This window comes from Lethenteron reissneri, chromosome 52 (genome assembly GCF_015708825.2).
Source record: "Lethenteron reissneri isolate LAM-NWPU_2019-01 chromosome 52, ASM1570882v1, whole genome shotgun sequence".
Classification (NCBI taxonomy): domain Eukaryota; kingdom Metazoa; phylum Chordata; class Hyperoartia; order Petromyzontiformes; family Petromyzontidae; genus Lethenteron; species Lethenteron reissneri.
In genome coordinates, this window is record NC_083830.1 from 11,568,305 (window position 1) to 11,588,409 (window position 20,105).

General features: G+C 47.1%; 1 protein-coding gene across 1 annotated transcript in view; it reads left to right on the top strand.

The window, feature by feature from the left end:
* Nucleotides 1-18,226, top strand: part of GAS8 (growth arrest specific 8) — a 38,757-nt gene extending 20,531 nt beyond the window's left edge. Inside the window, exons 9-11 of the mRNA XM_061573263.1 lie at nt 2,330-2,539; nt 4,050-4,115; nt 17,153-18,226. Of these exons, the coding sequence (XP_061429247.1) occupies nt 2,330-2,539; nt 4,050-4,115; nt 17,153-17,302 (426 nt within the window). The 3' untranslated portion in view covers nt 17,303-18,226. The remainder of the gene's footprint in view (nt 1-2,329; nt 2,540-4,049; nt 4,116-17,152) is intronic.
* The last annotated feature ends 1,879 nt before the right edge of the window (nt 18,227-20,105 follow it).

Here is a 20,105-nt window from a genome sequence, read left to right on the forward strand (position 1 = left end):
AATTTTGACAGTGAATGTTTGCATGCCCTGCTAGATACATAGCACACGATAAGAGCTGTTTGCTTTTTGGGTTGGAGCTTCCTCTAACCACACGAGGTGGTGACCTTTTGTATGGAGAAACAATGTTTGTGGTTAATAGTACACATTAAAACAAATAGTATCGGGCGGTGGTGGAGAGAGAGAATGGGAGAGGGGTAAGGAGACTATACGGGATAAGGTTGGGGGTGAGTGAGAGATTTTCCACTAATTATTATTTTGTGTTGTGTATTATATCAGATTGCATCAAGCTATAACCCATAACTAATAGGGATCTTGCCTATCAACATCTAGCAGTTCACCTGCAGCATTGCTTCAAACAAAGCCTGACTGCTAATGAGACACTGAATGTCGAAACCAGTCCAAAGTTTTGTTTGTAATAAACCAAGGCCACTGAAAGGATGTACGCCCCTCGTGGCCGATGGAATGTGAAGGAAATGCTTTCATATTTTTATGTGGAGGGACAGATATGAGAAGGTGAAGTATTGTTTGCTCATATATTTTGTTGAAATGTTATTTAATAATTCACGCAATATATTGAAATTGCAATAATTCAATATATTGCATTAAGCATTTATCAGATGGCAGAAGAGCTTCCACAACACGACAAAGCCAGACGATGACAATACCAGACTACACGTGAACCTCAGAACATCGGAGGCTATTGTTCGGGTGAGCTGTGTTGCCCCATCCAGTGCATAACCTAGATTTGGAACTCTCATCTCTCATTATCAATGATGAATACATCCATTTCCAAAAGTACAATCAATAAAATGTATTGAATTTGCTGTCCTTCCCCCACACCTCCAATTAGCATGGTTGGCGACGTATGGTGCGAAATAAGTTCAACATACTTACGTAGTAGTTAAGCCAAAATTAATTTAAATTCAAGCAAAGTTAAAGTTCTTGGTCATCTGTCAATTATTTTATTCTTTTAATTTTTAAAAGAATGCAGATTTTAATTCCTATTTTAATTTCTTCAGCCCTGTGAAATGCAATAATGCCTGACACGTCATGTGGAAACGAATCGTCGATGCCCTAGGTGGGCGGCACTGGTGTTGTAACGACTCCTTTGTACACGACGCTGTTGTAATGTGCGGAAAGATGCTGGTGAATCTCTTAATTCTGACAGGATGTTGGCCCTGGTATCCACGCTGGTGCAAGGGCATAGATAAGGGTGGCGATTATGCGATGGCCAGGTGGCGCAAAGGTCAGAGCACTGGGCCAGCCACACGACACGCTCGGTCATGGGTGTAAATTCGGAAATGAAACTGTGTTTCTGGGTTTGGATGTCAGCCCGGACATCAATCGCTGAACAAAAAGATAATTATATTCATAGAGGTTTTCACCTTCATTTGGCTTATTCCAGTTGTGAGACTTGAATAGTTTGGTTATCGGCAATGCATGCAGGGCATGTACAGGTCGTGCCTCTAGTGAATTCAAGTGGATTCACAAGTAGTGCTGCATCATCATATTGTGTTGTCGTTCTGGAGACTGGGAGATCGATGATATTTGTTGTCACCAGATTGATAGCATTCGTCGTGATTTCTCACTTAACAGTGAGCCACGTGAAGGCTGAAGAGTTTAATTTTCCATTTGTGCATCAGATGTGGATACCTGATGCACAAATGGATATTAAAAACTCTCCAGTAGTATGTAACTTGTCAGAACAACGTATAACGACGCAATGCCCCGAACCACAAATACAAAGGAGACATCATTACAGCGATGATACACTCCGCTGCTCCTGATACGGTAATCTGACTTGACCAGTTTTAAAAAAAACTGGTGCAGAAAAAAAATAGAGCCACTAATCTCGGGGTAACTCGTGGAGCTATTCTGTGTGTGAAGTTGTCCTGCCCCTTGATAAAATAACGAAACAGCCAATTTGCCCCTTCCTATATCAGTCCCTCTTTTACCCTTCTGGAAATGCATAATAGCAGCATTGATTCAACACAAGCAAAACTCTGGACCGTTTTCCGCATTCAGTGTCTCATCAGTCTGGCTCGCTTGAACCAATACTGGTGAACTGCCTGATGTTTATATGCAAGATCCTTATTAGTTATGGGTCCTAGTTTGACACGAAACCCTACAATGCAAAACGCAAAATAATCATGATCGTCGTTGTCCAGAATATAACAAATTAAATTATTTTATTGTTTATGCGGATGGACCGATATGTGAAGGAGGCGCATTGTATGGTGTTTATTTTGTTACTTACAGTCTCTACGATGCCGCAACCACCAGTCATGACCTTTAATGGAGACGTCGTTGCCACCACCGTGTGTTGCAGGTGGAAAGCGAGCGGGACGAGCTGTACCGCAAGTTTGTGACGGCCGTCCACGAGGTGCAGCAGAAGAGCGGCTTCAAGAGCCTGCTGCTGGAGCGGAAGCTGGTGGCGCTCGCGGACGCCATGGAGAAGAAGGAAGCGCAGCTCAATGAGGTGCTGTCTGCCTCCAGCCTCGACCCGACGGCACTCAGCATTGTCACCCGCAAGCTGGAGGTAACAACAGGCTCTCCGCCGCATCTCCGTCAAATTATTATTGTTTAAATTATGCTCGTTTACCCAGAAAAGCCTCGCCGAGTTTCAAGACTCTTTTTCAGGGAGGTCCTGATGCGGTGGTGAGATGTTATCTCCTTCGCCTAGTATGAAGGAGAGCGTGGGTTCGATCCCGACCCTGACACCTGTATATTTGGAGTTTGTGTGGATTTTTTTCCTGGTCCTCTGGTTTTTTCCTCCACATTTAGAATCAACATCACACGTTTAGATTATTTGGCTGCCATGAAATTCGTAATGGCTCAGTGGGCTTTACCTGGTAAAATTAAAACAAGTTTTAGTTTAGAGTTTTTCGCAGTAGGGGGCAATGTTGTTGCTGTGTGTAATCCTAATTTGAGTAATTTGCAGGTAATTTTTCAGCATTGGGATGATTGGCCAGTACAAATAACATTGTGTGTTGTTTTAGCTATGGGAGGAGGCCAGAGAACTCAGAGGAATCCCATGCATAATAGGGGGAGGACATACAAACTCAACAGAGAAAAGCACCCAAGTCGGGAATTGAACCCAGGTCCTTCTTGCTTACCATTGCATCACCCTGCCACCCTAATTTACATTCCTTTCTAACAGACAAAAAATACAGAGCTAATGTTCCGGATTAAAATGTGTTTGAAGGATTGAGCAATATTTGTCAGTCAGCTAAAACTCAATCTTTAGATGTTGTTTGTCTAGAAAACTTGCTGAAACGGCATTATCACCATTATCATCACTGTGATGAAGCGGGCCAGCGTTTGGGACGCAGCACGGCTAAGGGAAACGTCTGTCCTCATGCTGTTGCCACGTGATGGCCAGCTTCGCATTTTGTTCAGCGCTGTCATGAATGATTAACTCTCTTGCATGGCTCCTGTTCAGCATGCCAATATTGCCTAGGACCGGTTCAGATAATCTTCACCGGTGTTCGCTATGAGCAGGAATCGAACTCAGGTCACCGGCTTTGTCGCGCAGTGTGCTAACCTCTACACTACCGCTCCCTACTTTATTTACACATCCCATTAGCCACACAGCCTTCCTTCTGGGAGTGCATAGTTTCAGCTGCAATGAGTTTAACATAAGGCTTGCTTGAACCAATTCTGGTGAACTGCCAGATGTGAAATGCAGGAATGGTCCCAATATTTATTTATGGTCCAATATGTGTTCATGCATTTACAAACTCTATATCAGTAATTTTGAGTAGACTACTATCTTGATGTTTTACAACGCAACATGAGAACACCAATAAACACACCTTATTGAGCTGCAAATTTTGTGTCTAGGTCGAATGTTTAGTGGAGACTTGCTCACTTATTATCTCATAAAATAAGTGTTGTTGTGATTGACATTGGCTGCGTGCCACTGCAGACGCTCTCACGTGTTAGCAATGTGGTGCAGGTGTTGACGCAACAGCAGTGGCAGCCAAGGCAGTGAGTGACTTGTCTCAACGTACACGTCTCGATTGTCGCGCTGGTTTTTTTTCATGCAGGATGTCCTGGACTCAAAGAACAACGCCATAAAAGACTTGCAGTATGAGCTGGCGCGTGTGTGCAAGGTGAGAAGGCAATACTCTGTGTTTTGTCATTATTTCATCAGTGTTTCTGCCAGTGTTCAGGCTTCAAATTTATTTGTGTGACTGGGTGAGAACTCCAGAGACCAGAAATTAGGCTAATTTGCAAGAGTGGCCTGGGTCACCAACATGACAAAAGCAATAACGTGAAAACAAAGTCCAGCAAGGAAGCAAATATTAATCGGAGCAAAAGCCATTTTTTTAACTGCACAAACATACATCAATATGAAATAAGGCTGGCGCATACCTATCAGGCAATCTGCCTTGCATAAAAACAAAATCTATTGGAAAGTTATTGTGACCCGTCCAGCCAGCATGCTCGGTCCCTCTGCATTTAATATTTTTGACAAAACGACACCGGGAGCTGCCATGGTAAAATTAAATCCAGAGGTCACTGCTTCGATTTAATCTCCCGACCTCTTGAAGTTTTGTGCCTTTGAGCCCCAAAAGCCCTTCCTGGACATGAAATTATTTCAAAACAACTGGAGGAGCGATGAGTGTTGCCAACAGGGCTGTTGCTGTGAATTATGTCAACCGTAACACATGCATGGCCAAAGCAGCTGCTGTCTTCACAACCACTAGGAAGCCCGCTGGCTTTGGCTTCTGAACTGGCTGAGTGGGTCTGGTTCCAAATTCCGTGGTATCCATATTCGGAGAAAGCCAGAACACTTACTTATTTAATTATTATTCATTATTTATGTTTTGGTTAGACCATGTAATGATCTGACCAAATTATCGTCGTGTGACCCTCTCAACCAAGCAAATAAAATTATGAGATATACAAGCGTTTAACGCGCCAAGTGTTATTGTTTCAGCCTCACCAGTGAGTTGAACCATTCTCACAGCCAGTTTTAGCGATCCGATGCAAATAAATAAATGAATGAACACATACAGTTCTAGATGGTGCACAGCGCCAGTTTGTACACAATGTGCCGACAGCTGAATCAGTGGCGCGTGTTGTGCGCGTGCAGTTTAATTAGAGACGAGGACGATCTATTTGGTGTTTGAACATCCTAAAACCCGTTTTTATTGATACTGGAAAGAAAGGTACCATGATGTAGCTGCTCACCCCGAGCTATAAATGCCCTGATAGTGCATTGTCTTTGTGCCCTTCGCCTTTTGGCGTTCTCCGGTGTGGACCAATCAGTTTCAAAGACAATGCATATATTACCAGAGCATGTGTTTGTTTTCATGTTCACCACAAATATGTGTGCATAATAGAGGTTTTTTTTGGGTTAGATCGTGTAAATATATAAATGTGTCGTTAAAACCCGCCACCACTGGACACAGACAACTAGTAAGGTTTGTCACGTAAACAGAACATACTCTTTGGTTCTTTCGGTAAAGTCACGTAGGTATAAAATAAAATAAATCACGTTTCCATCGCAACACAAGCAGTCGTTCTCAGGCGGAAATCAGACCCCCGCTTGCTTGCGATGGGCAAGCAAGCGGGGTCTGAGCTGGAAAGGAATTCCACCCCCGGACGCAAGCACGTCAGTTGTGTTAATGGGGGAGATTAGGGAGAGAGGGATTAGGGAGGGAGATTAGCATGAATGAGCTTCCATCGCCGAATAAGAGTATCATACCCGCATATGCGCACAACAGCAGTGTTAATGAGAGATTAGCACCATGAGAATGCAATCCAAAGGACATGTGAGAGATATAATAGAGAGGCATAGAGAGAGACACACAGAGAGTCGGAAATAACAGCTGACATAGGCAGGTAGGATGGAAACATCACAGTCAGTTACGACTTTACCTGGTTAATAACGTCCTTCCAATGATTGCTCAGTTTGTACCCATCTTCTCGGTTGAAGTTGTGTCTGTGTTTATATATCTGGATGACTTCATGAACAAATTTCTGAAGGTAGCCTGTAGGTTTGCAGAGTACCTCCATCTTGGAAAAATCAATTTAATCTGAGCCCACAGCGTTAAAACAATGATCAGCAACGGCAGAGGTATTTGGTCCTACCGTGTTTCAGATCCACCTTGTGTTCACGAACACAGTCCGAGACATGTCGTTTCGTTTCCCCAATGTAACTGCTGTCACAACCACAACTCACTTTGTAGACACCAGGGTATTGCATGTCAGGAATCACATCCTTTGTGTACTGTGTTGAAACGAACCTGGATCCTGTGTTTGTTTGGATTGCACTCTCATGGTGCTAATCGCTCATTAACCCTGCTGTTCTGCGCATATGCGGGCATGATACTCTTATGCGGTGACCTAAGCTCATTCATGCTAATATCCCTCCCTAATCCCTCTCTCCCTAATCTCCCCCATTAACACAACTGACGTGCTTGCGTCCAGAGGTGGAATTTCTTTCCAGCTCAGACCCCGCTTGTTGGCCCATCGCCACATATATAACCTTGTTGTCACTGCTCTCTCGCTAGTTCAGCAGTTCTACTGCTGGATTATATATTTTTTTCCGCCTGCGAACGACTGCTTGTGTTGCGATCGAAACGTCGTGATTTCTTTTATTTTATACCTACGTGACTTTACCGAAAGAATCAAAGAGTATGGATTCCTGCAGTCACGAAAGCTTCAAATCAAGATTAAACAGAACATGTCAATTCACCACTAGTACAGCACACCGGTGTGTTGCAGAGCCAAGCTACAACATTTACGATCTGAGTACGACATTTCGCCAGTAATTACAACTAGCTTCATCAGGCGACAGCCAGATTTGTGGAGAAGTCTAACTTTTTTGTTCCTTATATAGTGGCATAAATGTGGTGACTACACTTCTGCGCTCTTGCGCAGCAGGGGGGGGGGATTTATGAGTCAACATACATTATGCATGTGCATTATGCGAGCCCTTTGATCTTGTCCTTTCTGTCCATTGTGTGTATTAAAATAGCCGTACCAATGGTAATCCTCATTGAAGTACGGTGCCCTTTATTGGCATGCATTTAAATAATGTACTATTTGATGATTCTCTTCCACGCGGTTAAAATTATTTATATTTCTTTCAATTTCGATAGATTATCTAATTAGTCTTGGCCAGTCGTAGCTAGTTTTGCACGTAACTTCAACATTATCAAAATCAATTGAGTTTCCTTGTTGGCACGCGTGTTCTGCTACTGCTGACAGTTGTATTTGGGTGTATTTAATATTTAGTTTCGTGCTTATCATTCGTCCCGTTTGCCCATTTGCCACACGTGCAGTTAATCTTGTGTAGTGGGTTCAACTGAGTCGCACTCTTAGACATGAAGGCAGCGCATTTATATAGCTCCAACACAACAGGGTGACTTCACCCTTTAACAAGACAACGACCTAGGGTGGTGACCACCCTGGCTAATTACACTGGTTACTGAGTAACTATTAGCTCCGGACCTGGGACCAACAACATACTGCCCGGGTCACATTCTGGAAGACTCGCAGAACGGAGATCGTAGACGAAGGGTTTCTTCCCCAGGACGGACAACCCCGATCCCTCTCGGGACTCGGCTCAGATTCTCTCCGGTGTGACCGGCTCCGCCCTTGGCCACGCGCCCCTTCCAGAACCGTCAGGAAGAACCTGGGTTCCAATCACGTGACCCTCCTAGCCCCCTCTTGGGGGCCCCCCTGTCATTCAAACCGGTCACGTGTCCTCTCGGGTCAACCAGAGTGTCATTGCCTTTCACGACCTTCCTCTTAGGTCAGCACACACACACCGTGCCCTCTGGAGCCAGCACAGCATTTACAGCATGGTGCCATCCAGCGATGTCACTCCATGCACACCATGCCCCTCTAGGGCCGGTACTGCACCCACAACATGGTGACATCCAGCGATGTCGCTTCATCGCACACCGTGCCTCTCTCGTGCCGGTACTGCACTCACAGCATGATGACATCCAGCGATGTCGCTTCATCGCACACCAATCCTCTCTCGTGCCGGTACTGCACCCACAGCATGATGACATCCAGCGATGTCGCTTCATTGCACACCGTGCCTCTCTCGTGCCGGTACTGCACCCACAGCATGGTGACATCCAGCGATGTCGCTACATCGTACACGATGCCCCTCTAGGGCCGGTACTGCACCCACAGCATGATGACATCCAGGATATCACTACACCCCCCCCTCCCTTTCGTAAAACCCATCCGTCCCGTCTGTCAACTCCCCCCTAAAAGCAGAAAAAAGCCCCTTAGCGCCTCAACAAATAAAAATCAACAATCGGAATGTACAATATATACACCATATATATAGTGACGAACGGGGGAAGGGAACAGAGGGACAGAACACAACAATAGGGCAATAGCACAATAGACAAAGAGAAAAACAGGCGGTAACACAAAATCTCAGGAACCCAGCACCAGCATCACCCACCCTCAACATGTAACAACTCCCGTGAGCACAATAACGGCTAGGTTCAGCCAATGACCAATATGACTGACGAGTGCGACATCCAACCGACGGTGTGGGAATGTGTGTGTGTGGGGGTCATGAGAACCAGACAGTTTTGGAACGAGTCCTTGTAACCGGGCCCCCAGGCGAGGTGGGCGTAAGCTCCCTGGGGGTCCCAGGGGGAATTCGAAAATGTCCTGACGAGCATGGCTCCTCACGAGGAGCAGTCGGCAGGGAAGACAGGCGCTCTGCCCCTTGAGCTCCTGGAGACGGCAAAGTCTGCGGTTCGGGGGTGTTAAACGCTCGGAACCTTGGGACCTAGCGGAGTTGAGGACGGGTCGGGCGGATTACGGCGGCGGTCCGGGGAGGCGTCGTCGCGGGGCGCGCCAACCCGACGAGACGTGTCCCGGCAGGCCGCAGTTGTAGCACATGACGGGGCCACTCCCTGGACGAGGAAAGGTCTCCCGCCGTCGGTGTTGTCCATCCCGTCGCACCATGCCATCTCCCCGCCAGCCTCAGCCTTGGACCAAAGCGCAGGCTTGGACGCCGCTAAGGCGTCATTGTCAAGAGCAGCGAGTAGCGCTCTCAGCGCCTCCACCTCCGTCCATCCCGCCAAATCACAGTTCGTCTGGAAGCGACGCTTGAAGGCCACTCAGGCGCCTGCCACAGCCGTGAATTCTTTTACAAACGGTAGACGGCGCCTGAGACATGGGATCTCGACAGGCGAACTTGGCGGGCTTTCAGATTTGGCGCGCTTTCCGTCCCGCTCGATGAACAAAATTGCGGCCGCGTGCGCAGGCTGCGCAACGGAGCTTTCCCGCTGGTGGGAAGCAGCGATGAAGGACTCAGCTCCGCGCAACTCCGGCGCTCTCTTCTCCACCGCCGGCTCCTCATGGTCGAGCTCGGCGACCATCGTGGCCACGGCCTCGAGAAGTTCAGCGAGGCGGGCGCGGAACGATCGGTGCTCTCTCCCTGCCGGCGGCAAGCCGTCGCTATGATGGTCATCACGCTGCTCCACCGGCGGCGCCCCACTCCCTTTTTCCGGGGTCGCCATCCCCAGGGCTGTCTGGGGAATAATCCCCTCGTCGTCTTCGTTGTCCGACAACGTCCTGGTCGGTTGTTTGCGTCCCGTAAACATTAAACCTAACTCGGCCTATCTCACTCAAAAAAACGTTTGGCCACTTCTGACGCCAGTTGCAGTGGGTTCAACTGAGTCGCACTCTTAGACTTGGAGGCAACGCATTTATTTAGTTCCAACAACGGGGTGAGAATAAGTTTTCCCCTTTTTTCTGGCAACAAAACAGGTGTTCAGGTGTTAAAACACAAAACTAAAACCTTTTACAAGGAATCATGTCTGCATTAACCACATATACTTCTGGTCAGAAACTGATTGGTCCACACCAGAGACAGCTTTCATTCTAGCCTAGTCTCAAACGGTGTTTTTTGTTTGCATTCTGACCACAAGTATATGTGGTTAATCCAGACATGATTCCTTGTAAATGGTTTCAGTTTGGTGTTTTAACATCGTAACACCTGTTTTGTTGCCAGAAAAAAGGGGAAAACCTATTCTCATATTTTGGTACTGGCAAAGGAGGTCCCATGATGTAGCAACGGGGTGACTTCACCCTTTAACAAGACAACAACCTAGGGTGGTGACCACCCTGGCTCACTACACTGGTTACTGAGTAACTATTAGCTCTGGACCCGGGTACAACAACATACTGCCTGGGTCCACGTGCTGGAAGACTCGCAGAACAGAGATCATAGTAGAAGGGTTTCTTGCCCGGGATTGAGAACCCAGATCCCTCTCGGGACTCGGCTTATATTCTCTCTGGCGTGGCCGGCTCTGCCCTTGGCCATAACCCCCTTCCAGAACCGTCAGGAAGAACCTGGGTTCGAATCACGTGACGCTCCTAGCCCCCTCTTGGGGGCCCCTCTGTCATTCAGACCGGTCACGTGTCCTCCCAGGTCAACCAGAGTGTCATGGCCTTACCCGACCTTCCCCTTCGGTCAGCACACACACACCGTGCCCTCTAGGGCCGGCACTGCACTCACAGCATAGTGAGATCCAGCGATGTCACTACACCTGTAAACACCTTCTGTTGATAGCTTCGGTAATACATCTTTTGTACCAGATATAAATTTTTGTATTTTATGTACCGTGCCAAATCTGACTGATTTTTTTTCCCCAAACATCTGGCTAGTTTATCAGTTACTCCAGCAATGTACGGTATTTTGATCGTTTTAATTACATGGGCAGTTTCAATGCTCGTGTTATTTGATTTGGTTTTGGCATTCAATGCCCTGTTGATTTGTGCATCATTGTAACCGTTAATTTGCAGCGCTTCTTTAACATTTTGAATTTCACTTCTCAGACTATCACCATCTGTCACTTTCTTAGCTCGATGAATGAGCGTCTTGATAAGAGCAGATTTCTGTGCGGGTGATGGTGTAACTGCATTCAGATAGGCGTCAGTATGTGTTTTCTTTCAGTAAACACTGTGTGTTATTTTAGCATTTCGACCCCGTCCGAGCAGAATATCCAGAAATGGTAGAGTTCTGTCAGCTTCCACTTCCATGGTGAACTGGATGGATGGGTTTTGCTAGTTGTGATGATTTCGAAATGCGTTCAGTGTATCTTTGCAGTGTGGCCAGACCACCAATGTGTCATTCACATATCTAAACCAAGCAGAGGGTTTTAGCGTGCTTGAAGCTATTGCTTTTGTTTCAAAATCTTCCATGTACAACTTGGCTATCACAGGAGACAAAGGAGAGCCTATTGCTGCTCCTTCCTTTTGTTCTTTAGACAGTGTTCAGTTAGTCTTGGGATATCTTTGGCTAAACCTTTGTTCGTTACGAGAGTGTCGAGTAATTTAATTGACTGGTTGACCGGAACCCTCGTGAACAGAGAAGTTACATCAAAACTTACTAGAATATCTTTAGGTTAAGCTTAATATCTTTCATTATATTTATGAGATGTTCAGAGTTTTTCATGAATGAAGAAGTCCTACCGATGTTGGGCTGTATTTGTTTCGTTACGTATTGTGCTAATTTGTACGTGGCAGAGCCTAAGACCTGACGTGGTGCTCTGGTCCCGTTCGCTCAAGAAGGTCTTCATCATTGAGCTCACAGTACCCTGGGAGGACTCAGTAGATGAGGCTTATGAGCGAAAACATCTGCGCTATGCCGATCTAGCTGCCGAAGCACGGCATCATGGCTGGAACACAGAAGTCCGACCAGTGGAGGTGGGCTGCAGAGGTTTTGTGGCAACATCTACAACCAGACTGCTAGAGACCTGGGAATTAAGGGCCAGAGCCAGCGTTCGGCAATCAAAGCTGTATCGGAGGCGGCAGAAGGCAGCAGTCAGTGGCTCTGGATGAAGAGGAAAGACCCCAGCTGGGCCCCAAAGTGAGAGGGCCAGGAGGTATGCAGTCAACAATGCTTGACTCAGGGAGGAGGACGCCCCTGCCATGCATAGTCCCATGGGATGTTGGCTACCAACAACAAGGCAACTCCTATGACTAATTGGGAATGGGACGCAAGCGTAGGATTGATCACCCTGTCGCTGGCCGCCTTTGGGGAGGGTGTATAGTATGAAAGGCCGAAACACCCTAGGAACCAAAGGGTCACTACTGACGATGCGCTCCCCCAATTTCACCAGGCTCACTGTTCATGAACTCTTGAAAGTGCTTGCACAAAGGATAGTAACATCTCATCCTGTGTTCTTTGGAATCTGAATATCTGGACTTGTCCAGTGACTGCTGAGAAAGATCAGCTGACAACAGGGGAAAGTCCTTGTGGCGGCACGGAGAGACGGCTGACAGGAGGGAATAGACCCCACTGGGACAGTCATGGGTTAGCTTCCCATTTCTGTAGTTTCCCATGCTTCGCAGTATGTTGGAAACACCCGATTTAGCTACAGAAAGTCAACATACGAGAATACCCCTAGAGTCTGCGAGAGCGGGGGCGGAAGATGACTCATTGACTGACAACATGGTAACGACTGGACCGGAAACGACTACGAGTAATGAGAGCACAGCACAAGAGAACACCACAGCAACTGTCACAAGTTCCGCTGCAACAGCAGGCCACAAACAGATGCAGGTATGTGTCTGTGGTTGGAGGAAAGTTACATCACACCATGGGTTGAGGATCCACCAGGGGAAGAAGGGGTGTTTGGGTAAAGAGAGACAGAGGCCTCGCATTGATTACTTTCTGCAAAAGCGATCAAATCAGTCGAATGAAGCACAGCAACTGGACGCAAACCATAGTTTGCAGTGCATCAGTACCACTGTCATGGAGGACGTAAACTCAAGCACCGAAGTAACAACTGAGGTGGAACCAACAACAGGAGTGGAACTCACCCAGCCTCCGAGACCTGCAATCGAGAGGAGACTACCAGGGCACAGACCGTATGTGAAGTGGCCTGGCGCCAGTGACAAGAAGTTGTGGGAAACAGTGAATACTGACCTTACCTTGACCCTCGAGAAACTTCGAGGCACTGTGGAGAAGAAGTTGGAGAGGATGGGGGACATCATCTATGAGTACGGGGCAGAAAGCTTTGGAGTGCAAGAGGCAAAAGGCGGGAGAAAGGTTCCAACCCCACCAGTTTCCAGGAGGCAACAAGAAATCAAGCGCCTCGTTCAAGAAAGGAGACAGCTTAAGAAACAGTGGAAGAAAGCCTCGGAAGTGGAAAAGGAGGGCATAGAGGCACTTCAGGCTGACATCAAAACCCGGTTGGCATCCCTCCGTAGAGCAGAGAACCTACGGAAGCACAGAAGGAAGAAAGAACAAACTAGAACTCGATTCTATAAAGATCCCTTCAAGTTCCTTAAAAGTCTCTTCACGAAGGAAAAAAGTGGAGTTCTAAAAACAACAAAGAAAGACCTAGAAGAGCACATGAGAACAACAAACTTTGACTCAAAGCGACATGAACATCTGGCCATCCCATCAGATATCCCACCCATTGAACCCCCGGAACATCATATTGAGACCAGCCCTCCGACATGGAAAGAGGTGGAAAACAAAGTTCGAAGGGCAAGAACAGCATCAGCCCCGGGGCCAAATGGAGTCCCGTACAAAGTGTATAAGAACGCACCAGACGTCCTGAGGTTCCTCTGGAGGCTTATGAGAACAGCTTGGCAAAAGAAGATAATACCCAAAGTGTGGCGTAGGGCAGGCGGGGTCCTGATCCCTAAGGAGAAGGATGCAGTGAACATCAGCCAATTCCGCCCAATCTCCTTACTGAATGTCGAGGGTAAAATCTTCTTTAGGATCATTGCCCAGAGGATGGCCGAGTACCTGCAAAGGAATGCGTACGTCGATACATCTGTACAGAAGGCAGGAATATCAGGGTTCTCTGGCTGCTTGGAACATTCCAGCATGATCTGGCACCAGATCCAAATGGCCAAGGTGGAGAAAAGGGACCTCCATGTAGTCTTCCTCGACCTCGCCAATGCATTTGGCTCTGTGCCCCATGAACTCCTGTGGTCTGCCTTCAGATTTTTCCACATACCGGACACCATCACAACCCTGGTGAAGTCGTACTTTCAGGATCTGCAGTTCTGCTTCACCACCTCAGAGTTCACCACCTCATGGCAATGCCTGAATGTAGGTATAATGGCGGGATGTACCATTTCTCCATTGGCATTCATAATGGCAATGGAGGTTATCATCAGATCCTCAAAATGGGTTGCTGGTGGACAGCGAGTCGACTCTGGTTTTCGCCTCCCTCCACTCAGAGCCTACATGGACGACATTACAACATTGACCACCACTGTCCCATGCACCAGGAGACTGCTCAGAAAACTCGAGGAGAACATCAGCTGGGCCCGTATGAAGATTAAACCATCCAAGTCACGCAGCATCTCGATTGTGAAGGGAGTACTCTGTGACCTGAAATTCTTCATCGGAGATGACCAAATCCCAACAGTGTCTGAGCAGCCGGTAAAAAGCCTTGGAAGGTGGTATGATGCAAGCCTGAAGGACAAAGACCAGGTGCAACAGCTGCGCAAAGACATCAGTAGTAGCCTACAGTCCATCGACAACACCCAGCTACCTGGAAAGTTAAAGGCCTGGTGTCTGCAGTTTGGTCTCCTACCCCGGGTGTTGTGGCCCCTAGCAGTGTATGAGGTTCCAATCTCAACAGTGGAGAAGATGGAAAGAGGAGCCACGAGCTACTTAAAGAAGTGGCTCGGAGTTCCACGATGCCTTACCACCATAGGCCTCTATGGAGATGGTGTCCTCAAGCTGCCCCTCACCAGTCTAACCGAGGAATTCAAGTGTGCAAAAACCAGGCTCCAGATGACACTGAATGAATCTCGAGACCCAGTGGTGAGCAACAACGCGCCGACCTTGGCAATTGGACGCAAATGGAGGCCAGGAAAAGCAGTCCAGGAGGCAACAGCAGCCCTCAGACATGCTGACATTGTGGGTCATGTTCAGCAAGGGAGAGGAGGCCTTGGGCTAACTAGCCGTGCTGCTTGGAGTAAGGCCACTGCACCAGAGCGGCGGAAGATGGTAGTGCAGGAAGTACGCCATCAGGAGGAGGCTGCAAGGTGGGCCAAGGCAGTCTCTCTTGCCAAACAAGGACAGTGGACTCGATGGGACAGTGTGGAGAAGAGGAAGATCAGTTGGAAGGATCTGTGGGCCACGGAAGCGAGGCGGTTGAGCTTCTCCATCAGAGCAACATATGACATCCTTCCAACACCAGTTAATCTTCACCAATGGTATGGTGAAGATCCGGACTGTGCCCTCTGTTCCATGCCAGCCAACCTCAGGCACATTCTCACAGGGTGTAAAACAAGCCTCACCCAAGGACGCTACACTTGGCGTCACAACCAAGTCCTTAAAAACCTTGCGTCCGCCCTGGAGGACAAGCAGGCTGCCACCAACTCCCTACCACCCCCAGCAGCATCACACCCCTTACGGACGACCTTTGTCCGCGAAGGGGCTAAACCACCGAAGAGCGGCTCTACACCAATAGAGCGAGACCAGCTGCGCTTGGCCCGCGACTGGAAAATGCTAGCTGACATTGGCCGGCAACTTGTGTTTCCTCCGGAGATCGCAACCACCACCCTAAGACCTGACGTGGTGCTCTGGTCCCGTTCGCTCAAGAAGGTCTTCATCATTGAGCTCACAGTACCCTGGGAGGACTCAGTAGATGAGGCTTATGAGCGAAAACATCTGCGCTATGCCGATCTAGCTGCCGAAGCACAGCATCATGGCTGGAACACAGAAGTCCGACCAGTGGAGGTGGGCTGCAGAGGTTTTATGGCAACATCTACAACCAGACTGCTTAGAGACCTGGGAATTAAGGGCCAGAGCCAGCGTTCGGCAATCAAAGCTGTATCGGAGGCGGCAGAAGGCAGCAGTCAGTGGCTCTGGATGAAGAGGAAAGACCCCAGCTGGGCCCCAAAGTGAGAGGGCCAGGAGGTATGCAGTCAACAATGCTTGACTCAGGGAGGAGGACGCCCCTGCCATGCATAGTCCCATGGGATGTTGGCTACCAACAACAAGGCAACTCCTATGACTAATTGGGAATGGGACGCAAGCGTAGGATTGATCACCCTGTCGCTGGCCGCCTTTGGGGAGGGTGTATAGTATGAAAGGCCGAAACACCCTAGGAACCAAAGGGTCACTACTGACGATGCGCTCCCCAAATTTCACCAGTCTCACTGTTTATGAACTCTTGGAAGTGCTTGCACAAAGGATAGTAACATCTCATCCTGTGTTCTTTGGAATCATTTAATGGGATATCAGGTTTGTGAATTTTTGGTAGCCCATAAAGTATTGGTGGTTTTGATGCCCTTGGTTTGATCAGGTATTGCTCTTCCTTGGGAATTGATGACTTAGCAATGATTGCCATTGTTTTACGTTCCAAGGTGCTGGTTGGGTCTCATTTCATTTTAAGGTAGGTACCTTCATCCAATAAATCTTTGTTTTATTAATTATCATAGTTCTCACGGGGCATCACAACAGTTGATCGACCCTTATCAGCAACAAGAATTTGCATATCTTTATTTGCTCTCAATTCTCGTAAGGCTTTTGCTTCACTGAAGTTATTTTTTTTTGCTGTTCTCAATAATTTTGGCAACCTCATGCCTAGTCATCTCAGCTTGATTATGGGGGAGATGTCTAACTGCTGATTCCACTTCAGCAATGATCTAATCGAGAGGGATTCTACGTGGGGAAACAGCAAAGTTAAGACCTTTAGACAGGACTGAAACCATATCGCTGGAAAATCCAACGTTAGTCATGTTGATAACCGTTTTGTTTTAAAAAAAATAATTTTTGTTTGTTCGTCAGTCTTGCAAATTTGTTAATTTGGGTAGTGTTAGTTTTGTTAAATACTCTATCAGCTGATTGCTGTGTCATTGTGTCGATTATATTCCAGTGATCTGTAGAGACGCTGTTACTAATTTCTACGCTTAAGGATATTACTTTGCTGTATGAGCAAAGTTATTGCTGGAGGATATTGATAGCTGTTGAGGTACAAAATAAATAAGCAGACAATATGCCTCCTCACATCTGTCCAAAAGCATTGTTAGTTGCTTATCATCCCCACAACGACGCTAACGATGATGTTGTTAAGGAGGGGGGGGATGCCTATTTAATTGTGAAACTTAGCAGACAATGGATGCCTCAAGTAAATGTAAACAACGTCTCACAGTCCATTTTTTATTCCCTCAGGCCCACAACGACCTCTTGCGCACCTACGAGTCCAAGCTGGAGGCCTTTGGCATCCCGCGGGAGGAGCTGGGCTTCAAGCCGCTGGAGACGTCGGTGGCCGGGCAGACTCTGGGGAGGGGCCCCGCTGGCCTGGTGTCTGCCCCGACCTGAGCACTCGAACCCTCGTGGGGGCTGATCACCCTCCACCCCACCCCCTTGAGACCCCAAACATTGAGATTTGAATATTATTGTTACGTTTGTTTCCCAGGAAAGGCTTACTGAGTTTCAACACCGTTTTGAGGAGAGTCTTGTCAAGATTCTACAGACGAAGGAGATGTTGCTGTGTTGTGTGTAAAACCCACTGAGTACTTTGCAGGTATGTTTTTTTTACCACTGGGATATTTGGGTCAGAGCCGAACATGGTGACGCCTTAATCATACTGATCTCTTCATGAGCAATAGAAGTGAATGCTGCTGTGATAACCTTTTCATATGACAAGCAAAAATAAACAAGAAGACAATACGCCTCCTTCCCAGATCTTTCCCTCGACATCCAAATTCAAGTACTTTTTAAATACTGTATTCCATCAGCCGCACAGCCTTCTGGGAAGTCATAATTTCACCAGCATTGGTTTAACACGAGCAAAAATCTGGACCGGTTTTGACATTCATTGTCTTATCAGCATCCAGGCAATGCTGGTGAACCAATGCTGGTGAAATGCCAGATGTTTATAGGCAAGGATACTCTCTCTTACATATGGGTCCTAGTTTGATGCAAAACTATAAATACCTTAGCATAATTGTGAAGAATTTAAGTAAGAAAATAATAAGCAGACACTATTGAGCTAATCTTGTTACTGATATTCTCCAGAACGACTATTGTGTTTACATATGAAAAGGTTATTTTTAGTATTATTCACATCTGTTTGTTTTGTATATATTTGATACAAGACAACTGAATGTGTTCACCTTAAGTGCTACTGTCCAGCGATATTTTGGTCTGCATCCATGGACGAGCGGAGGGCTTGCCTTGAAAGTGGCGCATGTGATTTTGAGCGGTTGACGCATGTGTACAATAAATGTCTTGACCGCTGCAGCCATCCAAGCGGGCTCCCTTCGTGTATGTGAGCCAGGGTTGTAAGAAGCCCCAAGTGGCTCTACAATGACAGTTTCACTTTTATCCCAATACCCCCGAGAGTGCAGTGCATCGCAGGTGGGCATTGCTTGAAGCGGCTGGGTGGCTCAGCGGTAGAGCGAGCGGCTCACAATCGCAAGGTTACGAGTTCATATCGTGGTTAGTAGGTTGACTCGGCCTATCATCCCTGCCTCCTGGTTCGATAAAATGAGTTCTACTCATGGTATTGTGGGAAAATTAATAGCAGTTTTTCCTATAGTCCCTGGCATAAGAACATGTAATTTCCACCACTTAAGGTTGTAAACATGAGATGAGGCCTGCTTCACTGTGCATGAGATCTTTTTGACACTTTCAAGTTCACGCTCATCAGCCACAATTGCAAATTATCACAGTCAGAAACAGCCGAGTATTTCCATCTTAATGGTATTCTCAGAACTTTAACTTGACATCTGAATGTCCCCCCTCCTTTTGCTAATTTCCCAAACGTGATCGCGATTGTCCTTTTGGCGTCGTATTCAAAAGACGAAGAATCCTATGAAACATCTCACAGAGGAGTGTAACGCTTTGTTTTGGATAATATAGCCCACGGAAGAGAATATCACAGAGCTACTTCTGAGAACCCTTGTTCAAGTGACACCTCTGGTCCCCACACAGAAGACGGTCGAGCTTTCTAACTCGCTCTGCACATAAAAGTGACGTTCGTTACATGACAGTCAAACCAATATTTCATTCTGAGAGCTGGAGTTATTGTCAAATTAATCACAGAACCAAAGTTAGTGTGATAGATTTTTTTTTAGCATTCATTGGTGAACGGCGCTGAGACCATCAACTCCGGATTGGAACCCAGGCTCGGCGCTCTAATAATGCAAAGTGTGGTGCACTAACATGTTGTGATATCCACAGCACAGTATGCGGACATCTCGTGACATTGAAATGACAAGCAGCGCTCACATGCACAGTAGTTTAATGAATCGACAGTAACTGCGGTTATTCTAGCTGCAAATCATTCCCTTGCACACTGAAGCATACTCCGCCTGAGCCCGAAATATGTTGGGTGTGCGACAAGAAAGATGATGGCCGATGGACGGTGACAGAATGTCAGCCAAAGAAGAAACGCAGCCTTGAGTCCGACCATCACAGAAATGGAGTGAAGAGATTAGTTAATGTTCAGGAACGACATGGATCGTGGCATTGCAAGACCGTAAGGAAGAGTGACAGTGACGGCAGTCCTTCATCCAGCAGTGGATAGATCATGGCTGATGATGGCGAGGAGGATGGGCCAAGTAAGGGCTTTGTGGGACTTTTTCTTATTAGCAGTTTGCTGAGCAATGACCCAAACGTAAAGCGGCCAGCTATAAACAGCACGATCAAAGTTGTACTCAACATTGTGTTCAACACGTGTCTCGAATAGAGAAAGTTCATGCTCTATTGTGCTGGCGAAAATGCCTCGATGAGAGGGAGTTTTGGCCCAGACTTCCATGCAAGTCTTTAAAAGAGGTGGGAGTGCCCACACTTGACCCAACCGCACGCGACCTGCCGATCGACTGATCGGCAGGTCGCGTGGTGTAAACGTGTGTACTGCTTGGTGGGGTGGGCCGAATAATTTTGACCATTGTCCAATTTAACACGAAGGCTTTCGCGACCAGTATTATTCATAATAAAGGCTTTTGGGTTAGATCGCATAAGTATAAATGTGTCGCAACCCTCTACCACCCGACACGGACAAACAGTAAAAAATGTCACGTTAACAAGATGCCAATTAGTTACTTATTCAACCCACCGGTGTGTTTGAAGAGTGAATCCACAACATTTAGCATTTGAGTAATACGACGTTCCGCTG